Source organism: Ochotona princeps, chromosome 25 (assembly GCF_030435755.1).
Source record: "Ochotona princeps isolate mOchPri1 chromosome 25, mOchPri1.hap1, whole genome shotgun sequence".
In the NCBI taxonomy this organism is placed as follows: domain Eukaryota; kingdom Metazoa; phylum Chordata; class Mammalia; order Lagomorpha; family Ochotonidae; genus Ochotona; species Ochotona princeps.
The window spans coordinates 20,055,447-20,080,861 of NC_080856.1; the positions used below are offsets into that span (position 1 = coordinate 20,055,447).

Genomic DNA, 25,415 nt, shown 5'->3' on the forward strand with positions numbered 1-25,415 from the left:
GACAAGGAGGAAGCAGGGGCTCGGTCCAGATGGCGTCCCCCTTCTCTCCCGCACCCTGACCAGGTATTTCCTGCTGAGAACCGAGGGAATCTATGGTTGCTGAACCCATGGTGGGTGTCATGCCAGATGGCGCATGGCCTCTGGCGTCTGTTGCTCATCTGCTTCACAGATGTGAAGATATGTACGCATTGATTTGTGTGTCTGAAAGAGTTACAGGGAGAGTGGGAGAGACAGAGAAAGAGAGAGCTCTTCCATCTTCTCATTTACTCCCTAAATGGCTCCCACAGCCAGCGCTAGACCAGGCTAAAGCCAAGAACCAGGAACTTCTGCATCTCTGCTGTGGGTACAGGGACCCAAGCAACTGGGGTATCCTCTATTGACATTCCAGGTGCCTTAGCAGGGAGCTGGATGGGAAGTGGAGCAGCCAGGACTCACCCAGGGTGCATGGGATGCCAGCACCCCCAGCAGAGGCTTAATTCACTACCCTAGACCCAAGATACCAGCTTTTGAAAACAATACCAATCAGAACAACTAAAGCTATGACATCACAGACTAAGGCAACCCATTTAGACTGGTTCGTATCTGTTGGTTTAAACAAGATAAAAATATGAGGCTGGCGCTGTGGTGTAGTAAGCTAAGCCTCCACTTGTGGCACCAGCAGCCCATGTGGGTGCCTGTTTGTGTCCCGGCTGCTGCATTTCCCATCCAACTCCTTGCCTCTGGCCTGGAAAAGCAGCAGAGGATGGTCCCAGACCTTGGGCCCCTGCACCCACATGGAAGACCTGGAAGAAACTCTTGGCTCTCTGCTTCAGATCCTCTCGGCTCTGGTCATTGTGGCCGTTTAGGGAGTGACACAGCAGATGGAAGATCTTTCTGTCTCTCATTTTCTCTATAATGTTGCTTCTTTGCCTTTCAAATAAAAATGTTAAAACAAAGCAGAAGCAGAGGAGAAGGAAGTGGCAGGAGACACAGCAGCGAGCCTCATGTTGAGGTAGTCTCAGCAAGGATGGTCTCATGGGACTGTGCTTCCTCACTGAGCTGCCTCTCCCCCACCCGCCTGCTGCCCCTCGCACTGCCTCAGCCCCCGACTGACAGCCGACAGCAGTTCTTAGTGGATGGAACACTGAGAGATTATTCTCCCCAGCTTCTTGGCCTCACCTGAACCTTCCAGTCGCGGGATGCCAGAGCCCAAAGGGAAACCGGGGTCCAGAGAGAACTTCGTGTTGTTCACTTTAGCGAGAAGAGCTGCCAAGTTGGCCCCGCTTCTCCATCTCCTACCCCGTCTACCCCCTGTGTCTGCCATGGTGTCACTGCCTGGAGCGTGGCAGCTGCTCCTTGCCAGCTGGTTCTGATGGACTTCCTGAAAATCCTCTCCGTGTGTGTGCTGGAGACTTGGGACCCAAGTGGTCAGGAGATCTGAGCTTGCCTGGAGGTGTGTGGGGATGATGGAGCCCATGGCTGCTTCAGGCTGCATCCCCTATATGCGTTCTGGTCTGGGGCTTATTTTATGTTATTTTTTTCTAATAATGAGAATATATAGGTATTTTAATGAATTTTTGAAAAAATTCTTTATTTATTTGAAGAACAGAGAGAGAGATTGTGTACCAGCTAGTTCACTCGCAGACCTGCAGAAGTGGGAAGCTGGATTCCAAGTGGCGCCAAGCCCCGAGCCAGGCACCAGGCACTCCAGTACCGAATGCGGCCCTTGGTAGCAGCCCCACGTGCCCGCACCGGTGATTTTTAAGCTCTAAATCTTTGCAGCCGTATTTGTCCACATGGCCAGTTTCCCCCTTGGATTACTAGGGCTGTTTCCTTTTTCTCAGAGGAACATTTCTTATATTCTTGTACATTCTGTGGAGCACTGCAGACCAGGGCCCCTTCTGGGGCAGCAGAATGTTAGAAAATAGGAACTCGGGGACCTTTTCGGGGCAGCAGCTGCACAGAGAAGGCAGCCTGGCCCTGGGGGACACATAGCGCATTTCTACCATCTTCGCCAGTGTGGCACTCCGGCAGGCCAGCCTTGGTTCCTCTGTGGTGTGCAGATGGGATCTCGGTGACTGTGGAGTCGCTGCAGGAGTAAGGGGTCCTGGGGCGTAACCACAGAGATTGCCATGACAGCAGTCACCGCCTGTCGGTGCCGGCATTCAGAACATGGGCACACCTCTGGACACATTAGTCGTGTGTGTTCACCTCGTCACTCATTTATTGAGTATTTTTTTTTTACTTCCTGCTGTGTTCCAGACACAGCAAACAAGATCAGTTTGGCTCCTGCACTTATAAAGTGCCCATCAAGAAACAGGATTCTTATTTGCAAGAATGGTTTTTGAAGCCTTGAAGATTTACTTATTTTTTATTGGAAAGGCAGATTTATGCAAAGTATTCCACCCACTGATTCACTCCCCAAGTGACGACAATGACCAGAGCTGAACTAACCTGAAGCCAGGAGCCAAGAATTTCTTTTGGGTCTCCCACGTGGGTGCAGGGTCCCACTACATTATGCCATCCTCCTCTGCTTTCCCAGGGTACAAACGGAGCTGGGTGGGAAGTAGAGCAGCTGGAACATGAACCATACCTACATGGAATCCTGACACTTGCAGGGGGAGGATTAGCCAACTGAGCTATTGTGCTGGGTCCCAGCAGTCTTATGTTTAGTCAGCAGATATACCACCTTAAACGGCCGAACCACCCTAAATGTGCCTGGTATTACTGGATGGTTATTTTTAAGATGGAAAAGAAGCGGAGCTGGCCTTCCACTCTGGGGCTCTGACTGCACGCCCCTGTGTCTCATTCCTGTGCCGTGTCCGTGGGACATGTTTGGTTACATGCTCCCCCGCCGGTTGTCTGTGGAAGGGCAGTTGTTTGCACAGATCCTGTCCATCTTGGTGGTGGTACCGTGAGAACCAGAATAACAGCAGACCTCCAGTTCTGACGAAAGTCTGTCCTCAGTGGCGACAGTGACATGTTAGCTTGTTTGTAAGCTGTTAGGAGTCCTGATCGTTAATGTAGATAAGGCTTTCCTGCTGTTAGTCAGATTTAAGAAACTGGATTCACACACACACAAAAAAAGTGTTTGCATTTTCACAAGTTTCTAATTTCTTGCTGTACAACCAAGAACAGCAGCATCATTTATGTGCTAATGTCCCAACTGAGGGAGAAACCTTTAAATAAACAACCCATTAGTCTTTGGAATAAAAAGCTAAGCAGCAACGGGCTGCATGAAATTGCCAATTCTTCATCTCTCACTGTGAACACCAGCTGGAGTTTCAGAATGTCTATAGGGTCAGACCTACATATTCAGAAAATGTTTTTGTGGTTTGGTGTGTGTGTGTGTGTGTGGCACATCTGAAGTCACTGTGGTAAGTCATGATACTTGCTGGTGAAAGTTTCGCATTTTGAAACCGTAGATACTTGGGCCCAGCACGGTAGCCAGGTGGCTAAAGTCCTCATCTTGCGTTTGCTGGAATCCCATATGGGCACCAGTATGTTTCCCGGCTGCTCTGCTTCCCTTCTAGCTCCCTGCTTGTTGCCTGGGAAAGCAGTCGAGGACGGCCCAAAGCCTTGGGACCCTTCACCCGCGTGGGACCCTTCATCCACCTGGAGGAGGAAGCTCCGGGCTCCTGGCTTCAGATCAGAGAGCTCCAGTTGTTGTTGCCACTTGGGGAGTGAACCAGCAGGTGGAAGATCCTTCCGTCTCTCCTCTCTGTAAACTGCCTTTCCAATAAAAATAAATATTAAAAAAAGAAAACATGGATACTCATTAGGTGAGCTAAAATCTTTTTCTTTCAAAATAACTTTTAGCGTCTTCCTGACACTGATCTAAAATCACATTTGGAGGCATACAGTGGTACTCCAGCTAGTGCATGGGAAAATGGAATTAAAAGATGACAGTACTTTGGTGCAAAAACTTTTTTGAAAGCATCTGTGTATATATAATTGTAGATGCATGTGTGCATATACATATATAAATGCTCAAAAAGTTCATGAAAATGCATCTTATGGATAAGCTATGCATGGATTTTGAATATGTTTTGCTCTGAAATTTATCCTTTTTAAGCGTTTATTTTATTTGAAAGGAAGAGCTAGAGAGAGAGAGAGATCTTCCATGTGCTGGTTCACTTCCCAAATGGCTACAACAGCCAGAGCTGAGCTGATCAGGAGCCAGAAGCCAATAGCTTCATCTGGGTCTCCTACGTAGGTGCAGGGGTCCATGGAATTTAGCCATCCTCTGCTGCTTTCCCAGGCCATAGGCAAGACATTGGATCAGAAGTGGAGCAGCCAGGACTTGAACCGGCGCCCGCGTGTGGTGCTGACACTGAAGGAGGGGACTTTGCCATGGTACCAGTCCCTGAAATCTTATCTTCTATTGCCATCTTCCAGGAACTTTCTGAAGCACCCATTTTTCCTCACGTGCGTAACCTAGACCACAGCTCCCCACAGTGACGCGTGTGCCCCACTCCCTGTAATGCGGAAGTGCTTGGCTGAGGCTGAGGGTCTGAAGCTCTGCTCGGGTGGGGCCTCAGCTGACAGAGCCTCAGGTTGCGACTGTGTTGTGCCGTGTGTTTCTTGGCCTTGCTTATGGCTGGCACCTTTATGCAACAGATACTTGTTCACCAGTTACTCTGCTAGCATTGCAGGTGCCAGGGACACCCCAGCCTCTGGCACCCTGGAGAGTTGGCTGTAGGGAGTTCACGTTTCTGGAGGAGCTTCCGTTCATGGTGGCTTTACCCACGGCAGTCAGGACAGTTTACCAAGCCCAGAATTAGCAAATGTCTGTGGCTTGCGGTGTTGGTTTAGTTTTTGACTCATCGATGTCAAGGCTTGCCCCTGGCTAACAGCAGCCATGGCAGTGTAGCCTGTCTCATGTTTTCCCTCGGATATTATTCCTGTCTTCATCAGGGAAGAAAGCTGAAGGATGCCGGCAGCAACCCGTTTACTGCACACTCCAGGCACGTGGGCTGATTCTTCTGTGCTCGGTACCTGCCTGTCAGAGCTTATCATCACTGAGCGTTAGAGGACGTAATCTTGCCTGAGATCCCATAGCTGTACTGGGATTCAAACCCAAGTTGGAATGCTCCTGTGGCTCCATCATACTGCCTTCTTGAGCAGCATACAACTCTATTTTTTTTTTGTTTTAAGATTCATGTGATTTTATTTGAAGGAGTGATAGAGAGATCTTCCATCTGAGGGCTCCCTCCCCACCACACAGATAGCTACAATGGCCAGGCTGAATACAGAAGCCAGGAGCTTCCTCCAGATCCCCAACCTGTGCAGGGACCCCAAGCACTTGGGCCATCTCCCACTGCTTTTCCAGGCATATTAGCAAGAAGCTGCATCAGAAGTGGAGCAGCCGGGACTCAAACCTTTGTCCATTTGAGCTGCTGGCACCGCAGGTGGTGTGGCTTTTACTTGGTACACCCCAAAGCCAGCCCCATTCAGTAGTGTTTTAAAAGGATGGTTTCAGTGTTTATGGTTTGCAACTGGCATGGAATACGTCTATTTCAATTCTAGTATATGTCTTTCATCTGCCCAAGAACCATGCCAAGAATCTCTCATGGTGTTTGTCTCTCTGGTTCAGGGTCCAGGTGGAAGGTTTGAAGGCTGCAGAAGATCAGTGGAGACAGCTGTTTGGCGCCTCTGTTCCTGACCCCGAGTCAGCCTTCAGCAGCAGCCACCTGGAAGGCTTCGCTCACCTCGTGCTGTAGTCCAAAGTGGACATGTTCAGCTCTGAGATGACCATCAGTGGCCTCACTGCAGATCTCACCACCAAGGAAGCCAGCAGGCCGGGCAGGAAGCAGCTCAGCGACATCCAGAACTCCTGCCCCTCTTTCCCTGCCGGAGCCCGGCACAAGTCCCTCAGCATAAAGGACAAGATATCAGAATGGGAAGGGAAGAAGGAGTTGGCAGGTTCTGCACCTGGCCGGAGAACAGATGGAGAAGGGGAATGTCCACAGTCGTGTGTGAAGGAGAGAAGTGGTGAGGCAGCGAGACCTCGGGCCACCGAGCCCAAGGACCGAGTGAGGCTGGAAACAGAGCACGTGGAGAAGGAGAGGCGCCCAAGAGGGGTCAGGGCCAAGGGACAGGACACTCCTGAGCTGGGACAAGACCGCGGCCAGCCAGACGGGGAGCTGGAGCCGCGATCCGCCAGGCGCGTTCCCAATGATCACCTGTCGGTGCTGAAGCAGGTCAAGAAACTAGAGCAGGCTCTGAAGGACGGCTCAGCCGGGCTGGACCCCCAGCCGCCGGGGACCTGTTACTCCCCACACTGCCTGCCTGAGAGGGCCGAAGAGGGGCTGCCCCTCCCTGAGACCGGCCGAGGCAGGGCTGGCTCGGAAGTCAGCCCGCAGCAGCAGCAGCAGCAGCGACAGCAGCAGCAGCAGCATCTTGGCCAGGCCTGGGAGCCGGAAGGCAAGGAGCCTGACCCCAAGGCTACAGGCTTGGAGGGGTGCGCCCCAAAACCCTTCATCAACCCCCTTCCGAAGCCCCGGAGAACGTTCAGACATGCCGGGGAAGGGGACCAGGACAGGAATCTAGGTGTTGCCACAACTGGAAGCTTCAGGAAGGAGAAAAGAAACCTGCCTCCTCTGCCTGCCCTTCCTCCCCCACCCCTGCCCTCCTCGCCCCCGCCTCCCTCAGTGACCCGGAGACTGGGGAACTCGAGGCAGAAGTCCAGTGCGGACCACAGGTAGGTGCCGGCTGGCCCGGCCACAGCAGTGCCTGGTGACCGCCTGCGGCTTGATTAGTGATTTTACCAAACAGGAATCTTGTAGCTAATCCAGCTGAAGGTAGCTTGCTGCAGCCTGGAGACATGATACCTGATAGTCTTAATCCTCAGAAAAGAGTGTCCATTTTTAAAAACATACCTGTTGGGTGTGATAGCCTTGCCATTGACACAGTAAATGAGAGTGAAATGAAGAACTTGTGTTAACGTGGGCAGCTTAACCGGTAGACCTTGGTAACTGCTGCTGCTAACAGTAACCATGTCTTTGGGTCTTTTGGGATCTTCTCTATTTTTTCCTTGGTGCAGGTTCTAGAAACATTAGTTAGCTCTAAAGCTGTCCATGACACCCTCAAAAGTCACTTAGCTGTTCCTTAGGTGTTCACACTTGTGACTTTTTTAAAAGATTTATTTTGTTTAAATAATTTGTTGGGAAGTCAGATATATAGAGAGGAAGATCTTCCATCCGCTGATTCACTCCCCAAGTAGTCACAATGACCAGAGCTGAGCCAATCTGAAGCCAGGATCCCGGAGCCTCTTCTGGGTCTCCCATGTGGGTGCAGGCTCCCAAGGCTTTGGGTTGTTCTCGACTGCTGTCCCAGGCCACAAGCTGGGAGCTGGATGGGAAGTGGGGCCCACCGGGATTAGAACCAGTGCCCATATGAGATCCCGATGCGTATAAGGTGAGGGTTTTAGCCACTAGGCTACCGTGCTGGGCCCACACTTGTGAATATTTTAGAGTAAGGTAGCACATTATGGGCTGGCATTGCATTGCAGCAGGATAAGCCACTGCCTGTGACACCCAGATCCTTTGGCAGCACCGGCTCACATCCCAGCAGCTCCAGCTTCCCGTCCAGCTCCTTGTTAATGCACCTGGAAAATCAGTGGTAACTAGCTCGATGGCGTTCCTGGCTCCTGGCTGCAGCCTGGTTCAGCCCTGGCTGTGGCAGCCATTGGGAGAGTGAGTCAGAGGAAGGACATCTCTATTTCTCTCTTTCCTTGTAACTCTGCTTTTCAAGTAAATAATAATCCTTTTTAAATAATGGAAAATATACTTTGAAAACTATATATTTTCTGCTTTGTAACTGAATTTCTAATCCACGTGTGTCAGGTTGATACCCACGTACCTGGAAGCCAGTAGCACTTTGTGAAACAGTCATCCATACTTACTCTCATTGCTTCTTCGCCTGCTGTTTTTCTTTTTTTTTTTCTTTTTAGATTTATTTTATTTGTTTAAAAAACAGTTACAGGAAGAGATCTTCTATCTGCTGCTTTTTCTCCAAGTGACTACAACACCTGGAGCTGGGCTGTTCTGAAGCCAGGAGCCAGGAGCTTCTGGGTCTCCCACAGCAATATAAACTTGGTTATGTATGTTTTTTGGTATACACTGAGTAACTTTGTCTGGAATGCCTTAAGGCCGACATGTAACAAGTGACTGTGTTTAAATGTAAGCAGCAGCCCAAATCCCATGTATCTGCATACTTGGAATATTTTAACATGAATTCAGATTTTCAAAATTTTAGTTTCATTTACTCATGTGACAGAGCTTTGAGATCTTTATGAAACCAAATAACTTCATTCACCGAAATTCCAACTTTGAAACTGACTGTCAAGGCTGGTGCTGTGTGGTTCAACTGCTGCATTTAGCTCCTACAATATGTGTGCTGCTTTAAGTGCCGGCTGCTCCACTTCTGATCCAGCTCCCTGCTAATGCATCAGGGACAGCAGCAGAGCATGGCCCATGTCCTCGGGCCCCTGCATCTATGTGGAGACCCATAAGAAACTCGAGGCTACTGCCTTCAGCTTGGCTCAGCCCTAGCTGCCGCAGCCATTTGGTGAGTAGGCCAGCACAGGAGACGTCTCTCTGCCTCCTCTCACTGCCTTTCAAATAAATGAATAAACCTTCAACACACACACACACAATCATGACTGTCTTGGCCTCACTTCAATTGATTCTTTCCTTGGGGTTTTAGTGTAAGACTTCGGAACTTTCTTAGGACATGTACCCTCAAATCCTTAGATATAGCTGCCAAGCCATACCGCTGGGTTATTGAGTCCCTAGTGCCCATCTTCTGTACGGTGGACAGGGGTCCCCACAGCTCCCTGGCTGGGCAGCTGCCCTTGGCTATCCCAAGTTTAACCATGAGCTTTACCTAACCAGCCACACCGTGGTCTGGCTCTGTTCACATCCTTGAGGGTGTCTGAGTCCTTGAAATGACAACGTCTTAAAAAGCCGAGTGTTTAAAAATTTTGAAAGGAGCCAATTGGTGGATTAATTTGAGGTTTGGCACAAAAGTGACTTGGAAAGCTGCTGAGAAACTGGATTTGTAACAGCGAGCACTTCCGTAGTCACTGTGTTGGGAGACAGAGCCGGGGGTCGCCTTGCTGCCTCACAGGTCTGATTGTCATGGCTTGTTTCCTGCAGAATGGTAGAGATCCCTGCATTTGAAGATGCCAGACTGACTGGATAAATAGGGTTTTGTTTGTTTGCTTACTTGTTTTCCCATCCTTATATTTCTGTTTTGGATCCAGAGTAAGAAAAGCAGAAAGCTTATAGTCATGGTCCCTGGGGAAGGAATGAAGTAACAAATGCAAGCTGGGAGCCAGGAAGCCTTCTCCTGCTGGGGCCCCCTGTTCTGGACACCTCAGGTGTGAGTGGTCTTCCCGTGTGTTGTGCTCAGTCTTGGGGAAGAGCTGACCATGACCACTGAGGTGGAGGGGCGGGCACAAAGTAGCTGTGTGGCAACCAGAGGCAGATGTAGGGAGCTCGGGCATGGCATTTCTGGTGCCGAGCCCTCCTGAATGTCTTAGCCTCTCCAAGCTTGCTGAACTCACTGTCCTGGAAGAAATGCATTTGAGGAGCTCACTATATACTTACTCAAGAATACGCCTGCTTTTGTTTTTAACCCCCCAAATGGGGACGATTGATGAGCAGTAGATGTGGCCATGAAGATCAGCTCTTACATTATTTACTTCTTTAACTCCATCAGTACCTATCTACTTGGCATGAACACCTGTTTAGTGTGTGGCATGAACAGGGCGGACTGCGTCCCTGAGCTTTTGGAACCCACAGACTAAGCCAGAGCCACCACTGCCAAGTTCATTGGAACAACCAAATCATCCTAGCATCTTGGAAACTAGACATTGCCAACCCTCAGGCCGTCACCAGAGGTCAGAGGAGGCAAAGTCAGGCGCAAAGGAGGTTACACCCTTCCCTGGAGCTGTGGGCTCCCCTAAAGCAGGGACAGCCGGCGTCATCCTCTCTAAGCACAATGTGACCTACAGAAGGTACTCATTAAATGGGGGTGGACTGTGGAATGAGTGCTGGAAGTGTCTCGGCGAGGGAGGAGCTGCTTTGAATGCAGTTGTGGGATTACAAGAGCACCCAGTGCTGTGCAGATGGTGTCTGGCCTCCCGGGAAATGAGGACAGGCTCAGAGCGGGGATGGGGGTGGGGAGTGCACTGGTGTAGGCCGGCCCTGCGACAGGAAAAAGGAGAGCTGAGCAGCAGAGGTGTGGCTGCAGGGTCAGGAGAGGTGTGCCCTGAGACCTTTTGGAACCCGCTCTATTGAGAGCCCTGGACAAGGATTTGGCTTTATCGTCTAAGAGCAGTGACCATGTTTAAGAAGGGGAGACTCACTCAGACCTGCCGTTGATTTAGAACTCATCCTGGCAGTGGCCCGGGGACATGACAAGAAGGGGCACCAATGGGCAAGGTGTGAGGGTGGAGGCAAGAACATCCAGGGAGTGTTGTGGAGCACCCTGTGGTGGTGGTACTGTGTTGGGAACTGGGAGGAGTAGGTGGGGTCCAGGATGCTTTGGAGCCAGAACTCCAGTGAATGGGTTAGAAGGGGGTGAGCAGAGGGCAGGACTGTGGGTGTGACTGCCACGTTCAAGGCAAATCCTGGGGCTGGCCTCCCTGGGAGGGCTGTGCTGGCAGCGCGTCTGGCCCTCGTGGCAGAGGCCAGGGGAGGGTGAGGTCAGTTTGGGACTTGTTCATTCTGGTGGTCTTGTGTACCGTCCAAATGGGATGAGCTCCCGCATTAGCATTTCATTGATGAAAATATGGAATCGCCTCGAATACCATTCAAAACATGACCCAGCAGGTCAGGACTTCGCGTCGGTTATTGAAATGTGGAGATTACACAAATTACAGCCCACTGCAGCGGAGTTCTTTGGCACAGTCAGATCATTCTAATACCTCAAAAGCTAGCAACAGCCAGCCTTCAGGGGACAATCTGAGGTCATAGGAGACAGAGGTCAGGCTTATAGGAGGCTGCACCCCTTCCCTGGGCTGTGGGCTCCCTAAACCCGCCGGCTTCCTGCTCTTGCATTGCCAGCTCTGACCTATAGGAAGTTCTTATTAAACATGGGGACGGAATGAGTTCTGATAACGCTTATACATGAGGCAGAAACCACTATGTGTATGATAATCAGTACTTAGCCTTTCAGAATTCTTGCTTACAAAGATGCAAATAGAACTATTAGAATTTTTTTTCCTAAGTGAAAAAACTTGCAGAAAAAAATTCTTGAGGGATTGGCTGCTTAGAGTAGTGTGATTTCTGCAAGTAGGTAGACCAGTCACTTACTTTGAAGTTTGGGAAAGGAGGCCTGATGTCTGGGGAGGCATTGAGGTAGACCATGGAAATAGCACTCAAGAGGAACTTACTGTGGAACACCGTTGCTCACCCATCTGTCACCGGGATCTGGAAGGTGTTAAGAAGTCCAGGGTTGCTGTTGGATTTCTGTCTTCCCACTATTTCTAACAGGCCATGTACAGATTTCTGGTTTCTTATCATATGAAGACTGTGGTTCCTGTTGACTTAAAAATTGCATTTTAGACTTCTTGCTCCTAGCTCCAGGCTTTGAACTGCCCAAGATCTGACTGTTGTGACCATTTGGGGAGTGAACCACAGGATAGAAGATTTCTCTTGGGGCCGATGTAGTGCAGTGAGTTAAGCCTCCACCTGCAACACTGATGTCCCATAGGGGTGCTGGTTTGAGTTTTGGCTTCTCCATTTCCTATCCAGCTCCCTGCTAATGCTCCCGGGAAAGTAGCAGAAGATAACCCAAGTGCGTAGGTCCCTGCCACCTGGATGAGTTCTTGGCTCTTGGTTTCAGCCTGGCCCAGGCCCAGCCATGTGGGGAGTGAACCAGTGGATGGAAGATCTCTTTTTTTTTTCTTTCTCTCTATTTCACTCTGTCTCTTCTTCTCTCTCAGTTTGCCTTTCAAATGAAACAGTTTGTTATTAGAAAAGTGCAAGTAAATGATAAGTTTATTTTGGTGCAAAAAAGTTTGAAATCTGTAAAGTTTTTTTCATAACACATTTTACATGAATATTTTGAACACTTCTCTTTTCATTGATTTCAAAACAATTTTTTGTATCAAAATGTAATCTTCCCTTTTAACTCCATTTTCAGACGTTTTAGAGTGCCCTTGAACTGTTCAACAAACAATCCCATGATCTCTTTGACTCTCTGGCACCTTGCTACCTGATGCAGGTGGTGTGCCTGTTGAGGACCCTAGCTCACCAGGGAACCCCGGGAGTGCTGGGCTGCTCCAGGTCAGCTTCTACAGCTTGCTCTGGACCACAGGCCACTGCCAGCCTAAGCCAGTGGCCACCTAGGCTTGAACATGTTAGCTTTGGGGCTGATGCTCTGACATAATAGGTTAAGCCTCCATCACATTATGGCATTGACATCCCATGTGGGCACCAGTGTGAGTCTTCACTGCTACACTTCCAGTCCAGCAAGTGGAAGATTCTCTCTCTCGCTCTCTCTCTGTGTCTCTCCTCTCTGTGTAACTCTGCCTTTCAAATAAAAATAAAAATAAATAAATCTTTAAAAAAAATCAGGATGGTTCAGCCATTCAGTCTAAAAGACCACAGCTCTGACCCGCCTGCCATGCTTAGACCCTGTCCGCTTGGGCTCTTACACTTGGTTCTTCCTCTCCTGGCTGGCCCCTTCCAGGGGAGACATGGGGCTCAGAGAATGGCAGCTCTTCCCCTGGGGCTGGACTTGTGCTGGTAATTCAGGCACTGCAGGGTGCAGGGGACACTTCCAAGCTGTTAGACTTATTGAGGCTCTGTAGACCAAACCTGTAAGTTTGGCTTGCTGCTACCCTAAGTGCTGAGGTCAAGACTTCATGCTTCGTGAAGGAGCAGGGTGGGCAGGGGATCCAGGGCGATGGTTCAGATTTGGAGGTATTAAACTTTAGAGCCTGAAGAGGAACATTGAACACTGAGCCTTAACCCAGAAAGAAGAAGATGAAGACAATTTGTTCCCCGGGCAAGAAAAGAAGGTCTGAGCAAGGAAATAGAGTGATGGCAGCATTGCTCTGGGCCTCTCAAGCCCTCGCTAGCAGACTTGTGCTAAACAGAATTAAAGGTTTTCAGAAAAGGGACAGCATAGTGGCATAGCAGGTTGATTCTCCACTGGCTCCCATCCCATATGGGCACCAGTTCATGCCCTGGCTGCTCCGCTTCCCATCCAGCTCCCTGCTTGTGGCCTGAGAAAGTAGCAGAGGATGGCCAGGCTGAAACCAAGAGCCAAGAACTCATCCAGGTGGCAGGGACCTACGCACTTGGGTTATCTTCTGCTACTTTCCCGGGAGCATTAGCAGGGAGCTGGATAGGAAATGGAGAAGCCAAAACTCAAACCAGCACCCCTATGGGACATCAGTGTTGCAGGTGGAGGCTTAACTCACTGCACTACATCGGCCCCAAGAGAAATCTTCTATCCTGTGGTTCACTCCCCAAATGGTCACAACAGTCAGATCTTGGGCAGTTCAAAGCCTGGAGCTAGGAGCAAGAAGTCTAAAATGCAATTTTTAAGTCAACAGGAACCACAGTCTTCATATGATAAGAAACCAGAAATCTGTACATGGCCTGTTAGAAATAGTGGGAAGACAGAAATCCAACAGCAACCCTGGACTTCTTAACACCTTCCAGATCCCTGCCACCCATGTGGGAGACCTGGCTGGATTTCTTGGCTTCAGACTGGCCCAGCACTGCCTCTTGGCTAGCATTCAGGGAGTGAACTGGTAACAGATGATAAAATCTCTGTCGTGTCTATCTTTGAAATTAGCTGACAGAGTGATTTCAGAAATGGGCTGCATGCAGCAGACAGATTGAGAGAGTAAAGGGAAGTGACGCGCCAGAGTGAGCTAAGGGTCCAAGAGTCTGAATAGTGTCTTAAGTGGGACAAGCCCGTGTAGGTTAAGAAAAAGGGAAAGATTCCAGTGGAGAGGAGGGACTTGCCAGGGCCTGGGAGGCAGGCAAGTGACCTCTGCCCAGTTGTGCCTGCTGCACTCCAGCTGTGTTCCCTGCAGGTGCACCTGATTGAATGCCTGCCTGCCTTTCCCAGCTTCATCAAGTGCATCACATTCTACAGCCTCAGGACTTCCACCTGTTTGTTTCCCCCACTTTTTTTTTTTTTTTTTTTGCAACTTTGTTTTGATGCCTCAGCCCCTCCCTTATTCCTTGGCAAGGCGTGGTGTCATGTGTGCCCTGATGTAAGTTAAATCCTTAACAGCTTCACTTGTTAATGACCTGTGTTATCCTATCACTGAGCTGACCGCAGTTGGGAATGGGCTGGTCGAACATCTGGTCTTCTGCCTGGAGTGTAAGCTCTGTGAGGCTGAGACAAGGCCTGTTTTGGCCCTCCTGAGTTACTGAACTTGAGCTTTAAGTGCCTGCAGGCAGTGAATGTGTAAGAACAGACCACTGCTTCTCAGCTGGGTGGGACCCAAACAGTAGCTATAGTAGTTAAGACTTGCTGAGTGCTTGCTAGGTGCCAGAGCCTATGACTCCAACACTTCCCTGGCATTTTCTTTCTCTATTCTTAGGCCAATCTTTTAATTATTCTTGTACCAGCCAGGACACTGAGTTTCAGCCGACTCAAGTGGTTCATCCAAGGTGGAGGGTGTGTGGCTGTGCATCTAGTAGTCTTAAATCTTAGAGCCACTGGAAGGGCATCTTCCCCCAGGACCGGAGGGAGATGGGGAGCCCAACCCTGAGTTGTCACCCGCAGCTTTTGACCGTGTGGCTTGTGCAGAACTCTGCTAGACACGTATACGCACAGTCACAGGGCAGGGATTCCTGAGTACCTGCAGGCTCCACGAGGAAGGAGCTTGGACCACGTCAGTCAAGGCTGGCTTGAGCAGCTGGACTGTTTAGGGAAGAGCATGCATTTTTGGAAGAAATTCCCAACATCTTGCATGGAAGAGGAAGTGTACCTCTAGACCCTGGCGGGGCGGGCTTGCATGACTCCAGCTGGGAGAGTGTTGCGTAACTTTGTCTCTGCTTCTCTGTCTAAAATTCTGCCTTTCAAATAAATGATATACTTTACTTGAAAGATAAAGTGAGAGAGAAGAAAAAAAAGAGAGAGGAGCAAGCTTGGGAGAGAGATCTTCCATCCAGTGCTGGTTCACTCCCCAAATGGTCACCACAGCCAAGGCTGAGTCAGGCCAGAGACAGGATCCAGGAACTTTATTCAGGTCTCCTTTGTGAATGCAGGGACCCAAAGACTTGGGCTATTCTCTGCTCCTTTCCCAGGCACATTAGCAGGAAGATGGTTTTGGAAGTGGAGCCATCAGGGATGCCAGCACTGCCGGTGGAATTTTAAGCAGTCCCACCACAGCACCTGCTCCTGCTTTACTGTTTCCCCATGCATCATGAAAGCACAGACATTCCCACAAGTAAAAGCTACATCTCCTTTTAATGGATTTTCACACCTTTTACAAACACACCACACACACAGAGAATTGATATTGGTTAATAGGAATTTTTCGAAGAAAGAAAAAAGCATTGAAGTGTATATTCTCTCATCCAACCTGGTTTGATTCAAGTTCTTCTCCTCCCATCTTGGCCAACCCAGGAAGTCCTACGAGTTTGAAGATCTGCTGCAGTCTTCCTCTGAGAACAGCAGGGCAGACTGGTACGCGCAGACCAAGTTGGGGCTCACACGCACTTTTTCGGAGGAGAACGTCTATGAAGACATCCTAGGTAAGAGGCTAGCCTGCCCTTTGCACAGGCGTGAGGCTGTGAGCAAGGGGCAGAGACGATGGGCTGCTTCACACATGCATATATATATATATATATATATATACGCTTACACCTGTGTGCATTTGTACACATGCATGTACACGCACACATGTGCACAGACTCCAAGATATTCATGTTCTCAAGTGTGTGAGAGTGCAGGTCAGTTGGATGGGAGCAGGCACCTGGAAGGGGTGACAGGACGTGGGACTGGAAGGCCTAGTGGCCGCTGGCAAAGCCCGGGCAGGGAGACAGCATGGCTGAGTGGCAGTCTGAAGGCCCCGATGAATCTTGGTCCCACTCCTTGTGATCTGTGTGACACTGAGCCTGTGCTTCCCTTGTCTGAGCATCGGTTCTCTCCCTGTGTAACAAGGGTGGTGAAGGTTGCCCAGCAGGTTTGTTGAAGCACCCTCTCAGATCCCAAAGTGGGACCCGGTAAACGGGGTTTGATGACTTGGGTCGTCTTCAGGGGAAGGTCCCTGTGTCAGAGCTCAGCCCAGGTGTCTCTTAGGATGGGGGTGAGCAGTGAGGTGCAAGAGAAGTCATTAAGAGGGAGAAGCTGCCGTGTATACATGTGAGGGGCAGACATACCCAGACAGGTACCTGTGGCATCAGCAGTGCCGAAAGCAACCCTGTGGGTGTGGAAAGCACCACTCGGGAAGGACTTGCACTCTGGTATGTAGCAGCGGGGCTGGGGTCCTGTGAGAGCAGCAGGGCTCCCTGTTCGGAAGTGGACCCAAGAGGCAAGTCACAAGGAACAAAAAACCCAGCTAGAACAGCAAAGCGGGCAGGGGGTGGGCTCCTGCAACCACAGCTGGTCACCACTGCTTACTCTTCCTCCATTTTCCGTCTCTCCAGCGGGCTGCACTCTGCAGGCTTTCAGCAGCTCCCTGAAATTCTCACCTCCCAATGGGGCTAGGAGAGCCTGGGCGCACTGTGAGTCCCAGCAGATGCCCTGGGCTTTGCCCTGGCCAGCCCGGCTGAGCTTCCAGGGAGGCCTTGCCCTGCTCAACTTTGCCTTCAGATCATGAGCCCTTCCCGCCCTCATCCCTGAAGCAGGCCTTTGGGAGACTCAGGCACTGAGGCCCCAATCCTGGAGCTCATCCCAGGCAGCTACAGGTGTGGGGCCAGGGTGTCAACTGTAGCAAATGTCAGGGTCAGGTGCCGAGAGGAGAGGGAGAGGATCTCAAAGCAGCAGACCATTCCTGCCAGGGCTATATTGGCATGGCCTCAAGTTGTTGTCCAGTAAGGAAAACGGGCTCAGCATGCCCAGGCCCCTGACCCATTGCCTGTCCTCCACAGATCCACCCGTGAAAGAAAACCCGTATGAGGACGTCGAGCTGCACGGCCGCTGCCTGGGCAAGAAGTGCGTCCTGACCTTCCCGGGCTCTCCCACCCCTTCCATCCCTGATACGCCCACCAAGGTGAGAGCCACCTTGGGGTAGTGGTAGCAGGAGGTCGGGGGAGGGAGGCCAGGTCCCCAGTCCCTTGACCTTGAGTGCTGCTGAGTTGCAGGCCATCCTTACTTCCAGGTACCTAGATCTGTGCCTCAGTACCCCGAATGGCTGTGGTTACCTTTGTAACATCATTACCGGCATCCCACGGTGGATTGCGAGTTCTAGTCTCAGCTGTTCCACTTGTAATCCATCCAGCTTTCTGCTGATGCACCTGTCAGGCAGCAGAAGATGGCTGAATAACTTGGGCTCCTGCTACCCATGTGGAAGTCCCAGATGGAGCTTCTGGCTCCTGGCTTCAGCTTAGCCCAGTCATAGCTGTTTTGTGTAAAAATTCTTCTAGATCAGAAAGTGTATATTCTGGGGCAGGCTTGGGGCCTGGTAGTTAAGATGCCTGGTATCTAATTTAAGGTACCTGAGCTTCATACTGGCACCTAATCTCAGCTTCCTGCTTGCGTAGGCCCTGGGAGGCAGCAGGGATGACTCAAGCAATTGGGTCCCTGGACCCCCAAGAACTTGACTTCCCAGCTCCTGACTCCAGCCCCAGTCCAGGCCTGGCCATTGCAGGTGTTTGGATATCCAACCAGCGGATGAGAGCTCTCTCTCTCTCTCTCTGTGCTGTGTCCATCTGTCTTTGTCTCTCTGTGCCTCTTTGCCTCTCAAGTAAATAACAAATAAATAAAATTTGTAAACACCGAAAGAATACATACATTTTGTTTCTTTGTGGCTCCCCTGAAGCCTAGCAGTAGTCATAACATAATGTTAAGTTTAAGAAATTAAGCAAAAGGAGGCCAAATAAATCCAATCTGCAAATGTCAGCTTAAATTCCACTGCAAGGATGTTTGTAGCCTAAAAAAGTCAGCCATTTTCCTGTCCAGGCTCTACGGGGTCAGCCACAGGGGAGAGCCGACTGTGATAACATGGGTCAAGCCACTTCCCGTCCTCTTGGCTCCCTCCTTCTGGCATCACCTCCTAGGGGACAGGGGATGAGTTCTGCCCGGGGCAGCTCTGCCTTCAGAGCAGGTGCTGCTAATGACAGCTGGGAAGACCCGAGGACCTGGGCTGCCTTACAGGCATTTGTCTGGCATTTGGAGCTGGCTTGCAAAGAGAGAGTACCCACTGTCCGGTGCACACTGGACCTGGCAGGCTATCATCTGGGACCCTGTGAGGCCCACACTCATTCCTTGCCCTCCCGTGTCTGGGTGTCTGGTGTGTTCTCCCTGTTCTGGGGAATGTTTGAACAGTCACTGAGCAAGTGCCACATCTGGGCCACACCTGGAGCCTTAGAACCAGCAAAAACCGAGGCTGAGAATACATGTCCCTCCCTCCATCCCTCCCTGCTACATGTTCCTCTTCTTCCCCATGCCCAGTACAGCACGGGGAACATGACAGGTCTTGTTGATAAACAACATGACAGGTCTTTATGATAAACAGCAGCAAGGCTGAGATGAGGGACTCTTTTTTAATAATGTGTCATTGCCTGGGGAGAAATGTATCACAAGCATTCCTGGTTTGCTGTGTGCCCCACCCCCGCCACCACATCACCTCTCTGCGCCTCAGCAAGCTGCAGGTGCCTGAGCCAGGTCTGCTGGAGGCTGTGCCTGGATGAAGAGGGGGGTGCCAGAGCAGAACCAGCCTGGGCCACATAGAATTACCTATTACTTTCTTTCTTTTATTTTTTTTAAGATCTATTGATTTTTGTTGGGAAAGCAAATTCATAGAGAAAGCTCTTCCATCCCTGGCTCACTCCTCACATGGCCGTAATGGCTGAAGCTGAGCCAATCCAAAGCCAGGAGCCAGGAGCTTCCTCTGGGTCTCCTACACAGGTACAAGGGCTTGAGGACTTGGGCCATCCTTCACGCTTCTCCCAGGCCATAAGTAGAGAGCTGGATCTGGAAGTGGAGCAGCCGACTCAAACCAGTACCCATATGGGATGCTGGTGTTGCAGGCAGAGGTTTAAAACACTGAACCATCATGCCAGTCCCTTTATTATAGGTGTGGTCGGAGTTGTGCTTGTTTTGTAACTGCTGCATCCCATACCTAAGTGTTAGTTTCAGTTCCGGCTCTTCCACTTCTAAATCCAGCTTCCAGTTCATGTGCCTGGATGGCATGCCAAGTACATCCACTCACCCCGAGCCATGAAGACTCGCTTTGGTCTGATTAGCTCCTCTTCACCACTGATCTCCATACCTGTTCGTGCTGTCCCTGCACAGCCCACTGAGCCTCCCATCCCCCTCAGAGAAGGCACCTGGAGCCCCTTTCCCCAGTCACATCACCACTGGAAGATGCAGCCACATCTTCCCCAGAGCGCTTTTATTCTTCAGACTCCTGTGCCTTGTTTGGGCTCCTTCTCTCTGCTTCCTGCTTGGACCTCCACCTTGCTTGAATCTCCTTTGACAAGATACTGTCATAATCTAAATCTCACCAAAATGGAGACCTGCTTTTTACCTACAATCTTTTGTTTTCACTTTTTTTTATTTAATTATTTTTTAATAATCTTACTTAGTTGATTAGGGAACAAAGTGTCAAGGGCTACAGGGTGAAAGTGGGTAAAACCATTGTTTCCACATCAATATCATTTTACCCTGTATCTGGGGTCAGGGAAAAAAACAAAGGGAAAAGCCCCACCCAACCTCCCACCCATCCCAGATCCCCAACGGGAGGCGCGCTCTGAGGGTCCTGCTCATACAGTTTTGATAGTTCATCAGTTCTGGGTTGCTGCCAATGTCTCAGTTCCAATCGCAATGAACCCTATTCAGAATCCACTGGCTGATAGTCTCTTCATGGTTGGAGTTCTAAGATCAGCAGTTCAGTTGGAGGGATCTCCAAAGAAACTTCATCTGAGATGATCCCAGGCCTGATTCTTGCGCGAGTTTGCTAGTACAGAGTCCGACACTGTCCGTCACACCAATCAGCTTATGCTCATGCTGGTCCTTGGGATTGCTGGGTTTGTTCTGTTTCCAGCTCTGTCTTCCTCGTGAACCAACGGGTGTTGTAGTCCAGTTCGATCCTGCCCACTTCATACGCGGTCCTCACGGAAACCGGTTGGAGCTGCAGCCTAGTTGGGGCGACTCCCCATAACCCCCACCAGTTCTGCCCCCTACCCTGGTTACCATGCTGGCCAGTACGCACCGCATTGCCTACAATCTAATGGGATCATTCATTGCAATATAAGAATTAGGAACATTTCCTTGGATTTTATTACAGATGATATTGAACAATGAAAAGGCTTGTCACCACTCTTTGGGTTTTTTTTGTTTTTGTTTGTTCTGTTTGTGTGGCTAAGATGCCCGTCATGACCAAACTGGATTAGCTGCTCCCTACCAGAGAATTTATTATTAATTATGCACCCACCATAAAACATTGCAGCTGGCCAGTTATGGGTACTGGAGTCTATTTCTGGAAATCCTTAAAAACAAAAGATTCAGGAGTTATTGTTCCATACTCTTTGTAGCTTAACAAGAATAGAGAAATCAGTAGAATGAAATGGGCCTCCTCTATGAGACTTCGAGATATGGTGAATGTGACCTCATACTTTGATAAAGAAAAGCCTTGTTCATTTAGTGAAGTTGGGATAAGCTTGTCTGCAAAGAAAAGATTTAATCAACACATCATGTATTAGCTTAGTGACGGGTCAATGAGTAACACATGTTCAGAATAGGAAAGCGAATCCAGATGAAAATGTAATTAAATATTTATAAATCCTCTGAAAGATGGTAGAGGGCCCAGTGTTGTGGTGCTGCACCTTAAGCCGCCATCTTGCAGTGCCTGCAAAGTCCTGGCCATTCCAGTTCCAATCCAGCTTCCTTTTAATGTGCCTGGGAAGGCAGTGGGTGATGTTCCAAATAGTTGAACCCCTGCCACCCATTTGGGAGACCAGGGTGAGTTCCAGGTTTGTGGCGGCACCCTATTTCAGACCTGGTTATTACTGCCATTTGGGGAGTGAACTAGCAGACAGGAGATCATTTTTTCTGTATGTTTCTCTTTCTCTTCATGCTCTGCCTTTCAGGCGGAAGCTGATAGAACGGTAGACATCATTACTGGCCACTTAACTGCTAGGCCAAATGCCCGCTCCAGCTTTGTTTAATTTTTCCTACAAGTGAAAATTTATATAGATATATAGCTACAAATTGTATTTCCTCTTCTATAAACTTCTTTCTTTCGGCTTTTTCTCTTTTGAGTTGTTAGGGTTTTTCTCATTACTTTTGTAGTGCATGTCTGGAAATACACTAGGAGTATATTTTATGGAGTTCATTTATGTTGTGAGTTGTACCTTTTTTTCAAGATTGATTTAATTATTTTGAAAGAGCTATACGGGATGGGTGAGAAAAACAGAGAGATTTTCCATCTACTCTTCAGAGGGCTGCAATGGCCAGCCCTGGGTCAGACCAAAGCCAGAAGCCAGTAGCCCCATCTGGGTCTTCCTGTGGGTGGCAGGGGTCCAAACACTTGGATTGTCTTCCACCACTTCATCACACAGGTTCTCCATCACCAGAGTCTTTATTGAGCACCTGTTAACGCAGAAGGACTCCACATAGCTCGGGGAATGGACAAGTGCCCCTCCCCAGTGGACACCCCACCACCGCTCAGTCCCCCATCTACTGATTCGCTCTGCCCTCCTCTCTTCCCCAAACAGCAGTCACTGTCCAAACCTGCTTTTTTCCGGCAAAATTCCGAGAGGAGGAACTTCAAACTGCTGGACACGAGGAAGCTGAGCCGGGATGGAACGGGGTCTCCTAAAGTCAGCCCCCCCTCCACACCCAGCAGCCCCGACGACACTTTCTTTAACCTTGGAGACCCACAGAATGGCAAGAAGAAGAGGAAGGTCCCCAAGGTAACACGTGCGATGGGTGGCTGTGTTCAGCTGCCCGGGAGGCTGGGCGGAGGCCCGAGCTGGGACATCTGAGAGTTCCTGGAGTCCCACTCAGCCTTAGCTACTCTTTGGATCCCATGTCTATCACTGGAAGGTCACATCCTCCTGCTCCTACCCCCACACTGCTTGTGCCTGCGTGTTGTTCTGTTGTATGCTGTTAGGACAAGTGAAATGTTCCCTCCATCTGTGCCTGAGAAAAAGGTTGCCATCAGACAGATTAACAGGCAAAATGCATACAGCTGTCATCCACATGCCTGTGGGAGCCCTCACAAGCCAGAAGATGACCCTCAGCCTCCTTCTTCACAGCAAGCCTGGGCACCTTCACATCAGAATGGATGCTGATGGGGAAGGGTACTTAGACTGAGGATGAGAAGACCATCCTGCAGCTTAAGTGCTTGTATCCTGGTTGAACAAAATGTGGTGGTGAGGAGAAGGCCGAGCTAGTTTAACAGAGTTGACTGGCACAGGCTACTCTTGACTTTGACTCCCAGTTCCTGGTGATAAAAATGGTTCTTTCCTCCTGAAGCAGGCATCTTTCACAGAAAGAATTTCACCTCTTGCTTACAGGGAGAAAAGGGATGGTCCTTATTGCACCTGCTGTTTATCAAGGATCTTGGGTTCAAAATAATCAGTAAGCCAGAGTGGCACATTTGGGGTGGCATCTTCTGAGCTCCTTCAGTACCAACTTCCTAAGGAACTTTGAGAGCAGATTTTCATTCTGGGCTCCATGGGAGGGTCTTTTGTGGGGGGAGGGCAGTGCGGGGAAGGGTGTCTTAAAACCCACGAGATTCAGTATGCATGAGTTTAGAGGTGGAGAGCATAGGATGACAGCCCTAGGTTGCATCGATTTTTCCACACGACCCATTGACCCGAGAGAACTTGGAATATCATGCAAGCCAGCTGCTCCCTGCCAGTTTGGCTGGTGTTCAGAGCCGTGGTCTGATGCTGCCAGTCTCACCCTCAGCCTTCATATTCAGCTGAAGGTGGAGCACCCTGAGTGCCGGAGTAAGCGCTGAAGGGGAAGGACAGTTAGGGGAGAAAACCTAAATTGTGCAACCTGGCGTTTGCTTGAGGAGTGGGGAAGACGTCTCACTTCATGGCGTTGGTCGACTGGTGCCAGGAGGAGCTTAGCGGAGAAGCCACGGTTAGAGAGAGAGAGCTGTATGCTGGTTTACTTCTTAGATAATCACGACAGCCAGGGCTGGACCAGGCCAAAACCAGGAGCCAGGAGTTTCTCTCAGGTCTGCCATGTGGATGCCAGAGGCCCAAGCACTTGGGCTATCTTCTGCTGCTTTCCCAGGCATTTTTGCAGGGAGTTGGGTTGGAAATGGAGCAGGTGGACACCAAGCCAAATGTAGTATCAGCTTTGGAATTCATTGACTTAAGTAGCTCACCTGATGGAATGACCCTCATCATCATCAGTCTTCAGAATCTTTGCATCTTCCCAGGCAGGAAATCTGTACCCATTAACCCAAGATCCTGGTTTTTTCTGCCCAGGGGGCAGCCAGTGTTTCTACTTTGTCTCCTGTAAGTTGGATTATGCTATGTGCCTGGAATAAGTGGAAACCTGTGGTATTGTTCTTCGTTATGGGCTGACTCCATTCAGCACCATGTCTTCACAGTTCCTCTGTGTGGAAGGATGTGTCAGAATCTCAACCCTTCCAGGCACTGTGTGTAGTAGATTAAGCCTCCGCCCTGCTGTCCTGGCATCCCACCTGAGCACCAGTTTGAGTCCCACTGCTCCACTTCCAGTCCAGCTCTCTGCTAATGCGCCTAGGAAAGCAACAGAGGATGGCCTAAGGGGTTTCACCCCTGCACCTACATGGGAGACTTGGATGAAGCTCCTGTCTTCAAACGGGCCTAATTCCAGCCATTATTGCCATTTGGGGAGTAAACCAGCAGATGGAAGCTATTTCTCTCTCTTTCTGTTTCTCCTTTCTTTGTAAATCTGCCTTCCAAGTACGTAAAGCTTAAAAAAACAAAAACAAACAAACAGGAATCACCATCCTTCACAAGGCCAAAACCTATCTCATTGGGTGATTGTGCCATATTGCCTGTCTACGGTCATCAGGACTGTTTCCGCCCTGTGGGTATAATGGCTACTGCTAGCAGTTCATTTATCCAGTGTCTGCCTCCATGGGAAATGGACTTCATGGTTAGATGCCCATGATTAGGGCATACACAAAGAGAAGGGCCAGCTGGGGAAGCAGGCACTTCGGAAATTGACTGGGCAGCACGAACAAATGTTAAGATGGCTGTCTCGTGGGCAGTGGGTTATGGTTAAGAGAGAGACTTTGTGGGAGTCAGATTCAAGGCAGGACATCAAGCAGGTACAGTGTGTTAGTTTTTGTTCAGGCTGCAAAGCTGGCCTGCCTTTGCCTTTTCTCCTGACCAGGGCTGACCAGGGAGGTTTCTACTCCTGAAAGGAAGCAGGTGGTGCTGGGAGACCTGGTGGGAAGTAACCCCTGGGGCTTGGCGATGAGATGGTACCCACTGGAGAACAGGCCTTGAAGTAGGAGTGCCTGCTGAATAATTCCCCTTGGGAGCACTCTTAGCGGTCAGGAGAGCTCCCAGCAGGCCCAAGGACAACTTGAACTTGTCACAGAACCTGAGAAGGTTCGAGCCAGAAGTGGCCTTTGAAATACTCTGACCTCTTCAGTTTTCACATGAGAGCATTTAGGCTCAGGCAGGCCACGTCAGCAGGGCATAGAAACCCAGCCAGCCAGAGACAAAGGATTCAAAATGTGCTCAAAATTAAGATGGAAGTTGTCACAGAACATGTTGAATGGTTATTATTGTACCTCTAACGACTCTAGAAACGGGATGAATTTCTCAAGCCACACTTAACAGCTGGCTTTAGAGCTCCCCTCTGTGTGTGGAATTCTGACCCACATGTGCCATGAATATGTATTCTTTGATAACAAAGCCCTGGGAACTCAGGAAAATCTGTAAATCCACATTCACCAGCTTCTCAGCAAAGAGACAAAGCAAATACATAGGAAACACCAAACTCTTGGTCCGCAGAAAAAAAAAAAGTTGGCTCCTGAAACAGGCCTGCTTTCACACACAGGTCAGCCAGCCTGAACGTGGCCCGGGGCAGGGAGCAGTGGTGAGGACATGGAGGCCTCCGGGGCTTTCTCTGAGGCCCTGCATGTGGTGCTGTCCTGATTGCATTTGGGAACCACACGTGTGTGGATTCAGAGCATTCTAGAACAAAGATTCTCTTCCGGATAAGGCCATTCACTCCATTGCAGAGGCCTGCACCATCACAGTCCTGAGCAAGGCATGGGGAGCCACTGTGAGCCCTGTTCCCACCCCACTCAGGGCGGCTCA

The 25,415-nt window shown here is 49.9% G+C and overlaps 1 protein-coding gene across 2 annotated transcripts in view; it reads left to right on the forward strand.

Moving 5' to 3' along the window:
* DENND2A (DENN domain containing 2A) overlaps positions 1–25,415 on the forward strand; it is a 72,820-nt gene that overhangs the window by 17,578 nt on the left and 29,827 nt on the right. The window contains exons 2-5 of one of the 2 annotated variants that reach the window (XM_058681371.1): positions 5,576–6,682; positions 15,592–15,719; positions 17,058–17,179; positions 21,846–22,043. In XM_058681371.1, the coding sequence (XP_058537354.1) occupies positions 5,715–6,682; positions 15,592–15,719; positions 17,058–17,179; positions 21,846–22,043 (1,416 nt within the window). In that variant the 5' untranslated portion in view covers positions 5,576–5,714. The remainder of the gene's footprint in view (positions 1–5,575; positions 6,683–15,591; positions 15,720–17,057; positions 17,180–21,845; positions 22,044–25,415) is intronic. The other variant, XM_058681372.1, reaches the window with a different exon arrangement.